At 38.6% G+C, this 9,658-nt stretch overlaps 1 protein-coding gene across 3 annotated transcripts in view; it reads left to right on the forward strand.

Moving 5' to 3' along the window:
• tbc1d1 (TBC1 (tre-2/USP6, BUB2, cdc16) domain family, member 1) overlaps nucleotides 1-9,658 on the forward strand; it is a 179,952-nt gene that overhangs the window by 65,177 nt on the left and 105,117 nt on the right. For all 3 annotated transcript variants that reach the window (XM_061977036.2, XM_072914919.1, XM_061977038.1), the window contains 4 exons: nucleotides 3,975-4,079; nucleotides 8,945-9,077; nucleotides 9,141-9,232; nucleotides 9,415-9,531. In XM_061977036.2, the coding sequence (XP_061833020.1) occupies nucleotides 3,975-4,079; nucleotides 8,945-9,077; nucleotides 9,141-9,232; nucleotides 9,415-9,531 (447 nt within the window). The remainder of the gene's footprint in view (nucleotides 1-3,974; nucleotides 4,080-8,944; nucleotides 9,078-9,140; nucleotides 9,233-9,414; nucleotides 9,532-9,658) is intronic.

The raw sequence follows: 9,658 nt of genomic DNA on the forward strand, positions 1-9,658 counted from the left end.
ATGCATAACTCCTAAATAAGTGCTAGCAAAGTCTGCTAACAACACAGATAATTGGAGTACACTATTGCGCCCATAAAGCCCTCTTAAAAAAACATCCAAAAACTGCCAACAATACTCCAGTTTAAAGTTAAAGTTAAAGTACCAATGATTGTCACACACACACTAGGTGTGGCGAAATTATTCTCTGCATTTGACCCATCACCCTTGATCACCTCCTGGAAGGTGAGGGGAGCAGTGGGCAGCAGCGGTGGCCGCGCCCGGGAATCATTTTTGGTGATTTAACCCCCAATTCCAACCCTTGATGCTGAGTGCCAAGCAGGGAAGAATGCTGGTATGAGTCCATAGTGGATCTAACATAATAGTGTGGGAGTCCAGTCCAAAGTGGATCTAACATAATAGTGTGAGAGTCCAGTCCAAAGTGGATCTAACATAATAGTGGGAGTCCAGTCCATAGTGGATCTAACATAATAGTGTGAGAGTCCAGTCCATAGTGGATCTAACATAATAGTGTGAGAGTCCAGTCCATAGTGGATCTAACATAATAGTGAGAGTCCAGTCCATAGTGGATCTAACATAACAGTGGGAGTCTAGTCCATAGTGGATCTAACATAATATTGTGAGAGTCCAGTCCATAGTGGATCTAACATAATAGTGTGAGAGTCCGTGAGAGTCCAGTCCATAGTGGATCTAACATAATAGTGGGAGTCTAGTCCATAGTGGATCTAACATAATAGTGTGAGAGTCCAGTCCATAGTGGATCTAACATAATAGTGTGAGAGTCCAGTCCATAGTGGATCTAACATATTAGTGTGAGAGTCCAGTCCATAGTGGATCTAACATAATAGTGTGAGAGTCCAGTCCATAGTGGATCTAACATAATAGTGACAGTCCAGTCCATAGTGGATCTAACATAATAGTGTGAGAGTCCAGTCCATAGTGGATCTAACATAATAGTGAGAGTCCAGTCCATAGTGGATCTAACATAACAGTGAGAGTCCAGTCCATAGTGGATCTAACGTAATAGTGTGAGAGTCCAGTCCATAGTGGATCTAACATAATAGTGGGAGTCCAGTCCATAGTGGATCTAATATAATATTGTGAGAGTCCAGTCCATAGTGGATCTAACATAATAGTGAGAGTCCAGTCCATAGTGGATCTAACGTAATAGTGCGAAGTGGAAAAGTGTTCTGTGGTCTGACGAGTCCACATTTCAAATTGTTTTTGGAAAACTGTAGACGTCGTGTCCTCTGGACCAAAGACGAAAATATCCGGACAATCCATCCGGATTGTTATAGGCGCAAAGTTCGAAAGCCAGCATCTGTGATGGTATGGGGGTGTATTAGTGCCCAAGGCATGGGTAACTTACACATCTGTGAAGGCACCATTAATGCTGAAAGGTACATACAGGTTTTGGAACAACATATGCTGCCATCTAAGCGCCGTCTTTTCCATGGACGCCCCTGCTTATTTCAGTAAGACAATGCCAAGCCACATGTTACAACAGCGTGGCTTCATAGTAAAAGAGTGCGGGTACTAGACTGGCCTCCATGTAGTCCAGATCTGTCTCCCATTGAAAATGTGTGGCGCATTATGAAGCCTAAAATAGCACAACGGAGACCCCCGGACTGTTGAACAACTTAAGCTGTACATCAAGCAAGAATGGGAAAGAATTCCACCTGAAAAGCTTAAAAAATGTGTCTCCCTAGTTCCCAAACGTTTACTGAGTGTTGTTAAAAGGAAAGGCCATGTAACACAGTAGTGAACATGCCCCTGTGACAAAGTTTTTGCAAGTTAATGATTATTTGCCCAAAAAAATGAAGTTTCTCGGTTCGAACATTAAATATCTTGTCTTTGCAGTCTATTCAGTTGAATATAAGTTGAAAAGGATTAGCAAATAATTGTGTTCTGTTTTTATTTACCATTTACACAACGTGCCAACTTCACTGCTTTTGGGTTTTGTATTTTTGGTGTTTTTATCTCCCCCGCCTCTTGATTTCCGGGAAGGACAAGTAGCAATAGATGCTTGGATTTGTGAATTTGCAGTCCTTTTTCTCTCTCTCTCTGTAGCTCGTGGCTTTCATGGACGCTACGACGTTACATGGTTCTAAAAATAGCTAAGCTAGTGCTTCAAAAAGTAGCAAAGCTACCGCTACCTACTCATAAATGTAGTTAAGCTACGTAGCTTTGCTACATATAGCTTGTTACTGCCCATCACTACAATCCAGTGACGTGCAGTGAGGTTGATGGCTGGTGAGGCACTGACTTAATCACAGTCAGATTTACAAACATATGAACCCTAAAGAGTATCTTATTCACCATTTGATTGGCAGCAGTTAACGGGTTATGTTTAAAAGCTCATACCAGCATTCTTCCCTGCTTGGCACTCAGCATCAAGGCTTGGAATTGGGGGTTACATCACCAAAAATGATTCCCAGGTGCGGCGCCGCTGCTGCCCACTGCTCCCCTCACCTCCCAGGGGGTGAACCAGGGGATGGGTCAAATGCAGAGGACAAATTTCATTACACCTAGTGTGTGTGTGACAATCATTGGTACTTTAACTTAACTTTAATTTTACACATACAAACTGTAACACACAAAAAAGCACATTTAATTAAAAAAAACGTTATTATGGTCTTACCTTTACTTATAAAATAAGTCCATGAGCCGCTGTTGTGCTGGATTAATGCACCCCTGACGAGAGTGTTATATCAACTAAAGCCCTCACTTAAACTTTCCACGTGCAAGATTGAATCTATTTAAAAAAGTGTAACCGAGGGTTTATAAATGTCGCCTATACTGTATGAAACTACAAAATAACAAACACGGAGGCTCCAGTTTACACGAGGACCACTTTATTTACCTTCTTTCAAAAACTTCCGCTCAACTCCAACGTGTCATCACTTCCGCTCTTAGCGCCTTCAAAATAAGAGCTCAAGGCATATACTGTATAACAGCGCATAACAGGAACTTAACATCACAAAGAGGAAAGCCCATAAAAATAGGTTACAAAAGTTATTTCATAAGAAGCCAAAAAGTGCAAAAACAATAATGTTCGTGTTGGAGGAGTTGTGAATGACTGCAGGGCCACAACATTAGGTACACCTGCAGACTGCAGGTGTACCTGTACCTGCACTTTTTGGCTTCTTATGAAATAACTTTTTTAAATAGATTCAATCTTGCACGTGGAAAGTTTAAGTGTGGGCTTTAGTTGATATAACACTCCCGTCAGGGGTTGCCGTGCATTCTACGGCGGGGGTGCAGGAGGCGAGCCTCAGCCAGTGCGTCTTTTGCAGCCGTTTTATGATCACTCAGCACAAGAAATACTTTACACACATACAGTTGTTGACAAAATACACTGTACAATATGTACCTCAGCTAACTGAACTATGGAAATGTATACTATAATTCATATAGCAATACGGTCTCACTGCACAGCAGGCCAGCAGTTAGCCGAGTCCGCAATCCATGGTGAGGCACAACGCAGTGACGTGCCTCAACTGGTTGCTGTTCACCACACCGTCTCTTCTCAGTATTTGAACGGCAAATGTGAAAATTCAGCGATTTTAAATAAAAATAATCTAAAACGGGTGAAGTTAAATGGAAAATACCTTTATAGTATAATCACTGGATACATATAACAATTTAATAAAAAAAAAATCTTTTTACATTTTTTTTTCTTTCCATGATGGCAGGTGAGGCCCTGCCTCACCTGCCTCTAGTGACTGCACGTCACTGCTACAATACATGTATACTCAGCGTATGTATATAAAACGATGATGGAGGCTTCTGGATGTTTAGAGAGCTTTATAGGCGGAATAGAGCGACTCCCTTTGCTCGTGTGTATTTACATCTTAGAATGCATTCAAACAAGAAAACCATGTGTTCTTGTCTTTCATAAGGATTGTGAATGACAGACAAATTTCCCCTTTAAGACCCGTCCTGTACCTTTGACCCACCTGATGACCTTTTTGTAGGGTATTCGCCACGTGGACCACTTTGGCTTCATTTGCAGGGAGACGGTGGAAGGAGGAAGCTGCCACTTCGTCTGCTACGTCTTTCAGTGTGCGGATGAATCACTGGTGAGACGGGTGTTTTTCACGGCGCTCAAATGTGTTAAATCTGTATTTCCCACTGACTCATGTGCTGAACGCAATGTTGGGCTGATTTTGAAACCTCCACGGTGCCCATGTCACATGTTTTCCAGTATTCTTGACACCAACTTGGAATACAATAAACAACTAGATGAGGCAATTCATGAAGGAATTGCGTGTGAATGCTCCAATGCTGAAGTTGAACTGAAATGCTGACAAAATGTAGTATGAATGTAAGAATAGTTTGAATGTTGGAATGATTTGAATGTTGAAGAGTTTGAATTTCCAGGAAAAACGGATTGATTGATTGAAACTTTTATTAGTAGATTGCACAGTACAGTGCATATTCCGTACAATTGACCACTAAATGGTAACACCCGAATAAGTTTTTCAACTTGTTTAAGTCCACATTAATCAATTCATGGTAATTTGGTTTAGAACTTAGGAAAGTGGTAGTTGGATGAGTGGAATGTGTTGATGTTTGAATGGTTTGAATCAATTGAAAAATGTGCGAATTGTGGAAGTTTAAAAAATGGACAATTCATTTGTAATGGGGAAAATGTCCCTGAAAACTGGGAATTCTTGGAAATCCGGGATTTTTAAAAAATTGTTGAAGGAGAACACACAATTTTGGAGTTGGAACGGTTTGAATCGGATGAACAAATGGGGGAATTGTGAAACTTTGAAAAATGTCCCATTCGTTTCAATGGGAATTTCATGGAAATTTGGAAGATTTTGGGAAAAGCAGGAATTTTTTGGAAAATGGTAAAAGACTTGAATGTTCTGAATGAGTTGGAAATGGTTGGTGTTGGAATTTTTCAAATCGGTCGCGAAATGTTGAATTAGTAACATTTTTAATTAATAAATGGTATTAAAGAGTTTCGGGAAAATCGAGAATTTTTCCAGTTCAAATAAACAACTTTGTTTTTTATCCTGATTAAGAGGAATGTTTTGACGGTGAAACGGTTAAAGTGGGTTGAAAAATGTGGAAGGGAGTAGTCACCAGAAAAAAGAGTCAAAAAAGGGTTTGAACTTGGAAAAATGGTCTTTAGAATTTCCAGGATGGTGGAATGGTTTGAATCGATTGAAAAATGTGGAAATGGTGGAAGTTTGAAAAATGTCCCAGAAACTTGAAATTCTGGGGAATGTGGGAATTTTAGTAATTTGTCAAGGGGAAAGCCCGCGATTCCTGAATAGGCTGAACAGTTTGAAGTTGGAACGGTTTGAATCGAGTGAAAAATGTGCGAATTGTGGAAGTTTAAAAAATGGACAAATTCATTTTGAATGGGGAAAATGTCCCTGAAAACTGGGAATTCTTGGAAATCCAGGATTTTTTAAAACATTGTTGAAGGAGAGCACACCATTTTGAACAGGCTGAATATTTTGGAGTTGGAACAGTTTGAATCAGATGAAGAAATGGGGTAATTGTGGAACTTTGAAAAATGTCCCATTCATTTCAATTGGAATTTCATGGAAATTTGGAAGATTTCGGGAAAAACGGGAATTTTTTGGAAAATGGTAAAAGACTTGAATGCTCTGAATGAGTTAGAAATGGTTTGTGTTGGAATTTTTTAAATCAGTCGAGAAATGTTGAAGAAGTAACATTTTTAATTAATAAATGGTACCAGTATTATAGAATTAAGTGGAAAAACTGAGAATTTTTCCAGTTTTTATCCTGATTAAGAGGAATGTTTGGACGGGGGAACGGTTGAAGTGGGTTGAAAAATGTGGAAGGAGCAGTCACCAGAAAAAAGACTCAAAAAAGGGTTTGGAAAAAAGGAATTCTATGAATTCCTGTAATTTTTTTTGAACTTGGAAATATTATCGTTAGAATGTCCAGGATGAGTGGAATATGTTGAAGGTGGAATGGTTTGAATCGATTGAAAAATGTGGAAATGGTGGAAGTTTGAAAAATGGCCAATATCATTTTGAATGGGAAAAATGTCCCAGAAAACCTGGAATTCTGGGGAATGTGGGAATTTTAGGAATTTGTCAAGGGGAAAGCCCGCGATTCCTGAATAGGCTGAACATTTTGAAGTTGGAACGGTTTGAATCGGGTGAAAAATGTGCGAATTGTGGAAGTTTAAAAAATGAACAAATTCATTTTGAATGGGGAAAATGTCCCTGAAAACTGGGAATTCTTGGAAATCCGGGATTTTTTTGAAAAATTGTTGAAGGACAGCACACCATTTTGAACAGGCTGAATATTTTGGAGTTGGAACGGTTTGAATTGGATGAAAAATGGGGGAATTGTGGAACTTTGCAAAATGTCCCATTCATTTTAATGGGAATTTCATGGACATTTTGGGAAAAGCGGGAATTTTTTGGAAAATGGTAAAATACTTGAATGTTCGGAATGAGATGGAAATGGTTGGTGTTGGAATTTTTCAAATCGGTCGAGAAATGTTGAACTAGTAAAAATTTTTATTAATAAATGGTATTAGAGAATTTCGGGAAAACCGAGAATTTTTACAGTTCAAAAAACAACTTTGTTTTTTATCCTGATTAAGAGGAATGTTTGGACGGCAGAATGGTTGAAGTGGGTTGAAAAATGTGGAAGAAACAGTTGCCAGAAAAAAAGGTCAAAAAAGGGAATTCCTGGAATTTTTTGGAACTTGGAAAAATTATCATTAAAATTTCCAGGATGGTGGAATGTATTGATGTTGGAATGGTTTGAATCGGTTGAAAAATGTGCGAATTGTGGAAGTTTAAAAAATGGACAAATTCATTTTGAATGGGGAAAATGTCCCTGAAAACTGTGAAATCTTGGAAATTCGGGATTTTTTTTAAAACATTGTTGAAGGAGAGCACACCATTTTGAACAGGCTGAATATTTTGGAGTTGGAACGGTTTGAATCAGATGAAAAATGTGGGAATTGTGGAACTTTGAAAAATGTCCCATTCATTTCAATGGGAATTTCATGGAAATTTGGAAGATTTCGGGAAAAACGGGAATTATTTGGAAAATGGTAAAAGACTTGAATGTTCTGAATGAGTTAGAAATGGTTGGTGTTGGAATTTTTTAAATCAGTTGAGAAATGTTGAAGTAGTAACATTTTTAATTAATAAATGGTATTAGAGACTTTCGGGAAAATCGAGAATTTTTCCAGTTCAAAAAACAACTTAGTTTTTTATCCTGATTAAGAGGAATGTTTGGACGGTGGAACGGTTGAAGTGGGTTGAAAAATGTGGAAGAAGCAGTTGCCAGAAAAAAGGGTCAAAAAAGGGAATTCCTGGAATTTTTTGGAACTTGGAAAAACGATCATTAGAATTTCCAGGATGGTGGAATGTATTGATGTTGGGATGGTTTGAATCAGGTGAAAAATGTGCGAATTGTGGAAGTTTAAAAAATGGACAAATTCATTTTGAATGGGGAATGTCCCTGAAAACTGGGAATTCTTGGAAATCCAGAATTTTTTAAAACATTGTTGAAGGAGAGCACACCATTTTGAACAGGCTGAATATTTTGGAGTTAGAACGATTTGAATCAGATGACAAAATGGAGTAATTGTGGAACTTTGAAAAATGTCCCATTCATTTCAATGGCAATTTGGAAGATTTCAGGAAAAACGGGAATTTTTTGGAAAATGGTAAAAGACTTGAATGTTCTGAATGAGTTGTAATGGTTGGTGTTGGAATTTTTCAAATTAGTCGAAAAATGTTGAAGAAGTAACATTTTTAATTAATAAATGGTACCGGTATTATAGAATTAAGTGAAAACCCGAGATTTTTTCCAGTTTTTATCCTGATTAAGAGAAATGTTTGGACGGTGGAACGGTTGAAGTGGGTTGAAAAATGTGGAATGCGCAGTCACCAGAAAAAAGAGTCAAAAAGGGAATTCCATGAATTCCTGTAATTTTTTTTGAACTTGGAAAAATTATCGTTAGAATGTCCAGGATGAGTGGAATATGTTGAAGGTGGAATGGTTTGAATCGATTGAAAAATGTGGAAATGGTGGAAGTTTGAAAAATGGCCAATATCATTTTGAATGGGAAAAATGTCCCAGAAAACCTGGATTTCTGGGGAATGTGGGAATTTTTGGAATTTGTCAAGGGGAAAGCCCGCAATTCCCGAATAGGCTGAACAGTTTGAAGTTGGAACGGTTTGAATCGGGTGAAAAATGTGCGAATTGTGGAAGTTTAAAAAATGAACAAATTCATTTTGAATGGGGAAAATGTCCCTGAAAACTGGGAATTCTTGGAAATCCGGGATTTTTTTGAAAAATTGTTGAAGGACAGCACACCATTTTCAACAGGCTGAATATTTTGGAGGTGGAACGGTTTGAATTGGATGAATAATGGGGGAATTGTGGAACTTTGCAAAATGTCCCATTCATTTTAATGGGAATTTCATGGACATTTTGGGAAAAGCGGAAATTTTTTGGAAAATGGTAAAATACTTGAATGTTCGGAATGATATGGAAATGGTTGGTGTTGGAATTTTTCAAATCGGTCAGAAATGTTGAACTAGTAAAAAAATTTATTAATAAATGGTATTAGAGAATTTCGGGAAAACCGAGAATTTTTACAGTTCAAAAAACAACTTAGTTTTTTTATTCTGATAAAGAGGAAAGTTTGGACGGTGGAACGGTTGAAGTGGGTTGAAAATGTGTAAGGTAAACCGTGCCAAAACCATTCGCCCATTCACTAATGAATGGGCGCTTGCATTGCAGCAGGCCCATAATAATAAATAGATGAATTTTGGTGTAGAAAACCATATGTGTGAATGATTTGGAGCATTCGCACAATAACGACTGCGCCTTTAACTTCGAAACACCCAAGACTCGACAAAAACAAGACAACAAAAGTTCACGTCGGTCAGTTTGCGGCAAAAATAACTAATTGTTGATCCAGGTGGACGAGATAATGCTGACCTTGAAGCAGGCGTTCTCTGTGGCAGCCGTGCAGCAGAATGCAAAGACCCAGAGCCAACAGTGTGACAGCTGCCCCATGCTGCAGCTCCACAGGCTCTGTGAGAGAATCGAAGGTACGACACCAACTGACGTTTACAGTTTGAGACTATTTCATTTCCGTTTGGATTGCTGCTTAGGTCTAAATGCATCGAAAACCAAGCTGGAGCTTCAGAGACACCTGGCAGAGCTGGACAACAAGGACCAAGCTGCAATCTTTGAAAACACTATGGTAACGTATCCACTATGAGGGTGGGAAAATATGCTTTGGCTGACATCTGCTGGGGATTTAGCTGTACTGCAACATAAATCTGCATAAATCTACACCAAATTCTGCTCCATCAAAACAGTGATGCAATTATTCGAATGAGACTGCTGCCGCTGAAAGAAATACATTTATTTGTTTCCTTGTAGAAGTCGCATCCTAAGAGTGACCAGGAGGAAAATGAGTTTATCATGTCAGCATTGAGGAACTTGTATGAAGAGAGACAGATGATCCATCACCACACACTGCCGAAGGACACTAAAAAGGTAATTTGTATGGGTGTCACATTCCGATATTGATATCGGATGTCGATTTGATATCAGCAAAAATAAAAGTATCAAATTATATTGGCTCGCATCAGAAATCTGCGATATAACATTCGATACTAGCAGT

The sequence above is a fragment of the Nerophis lumbriciformis genome, linkage group LG16 (genome assembly GCF_033978685.3).
Source record: "Nerophis lumbriciformis linkage group LG16, RoL_Nlum_v2.1, whole genome shotgun sequence".
Taxonomy (NCBI): Eukaryota; Metazoa; Chordata; class Actinopteri; order Syngnathiformes; family Syngnathidae; genus Nerophis; species Nerophis lumbriciformis.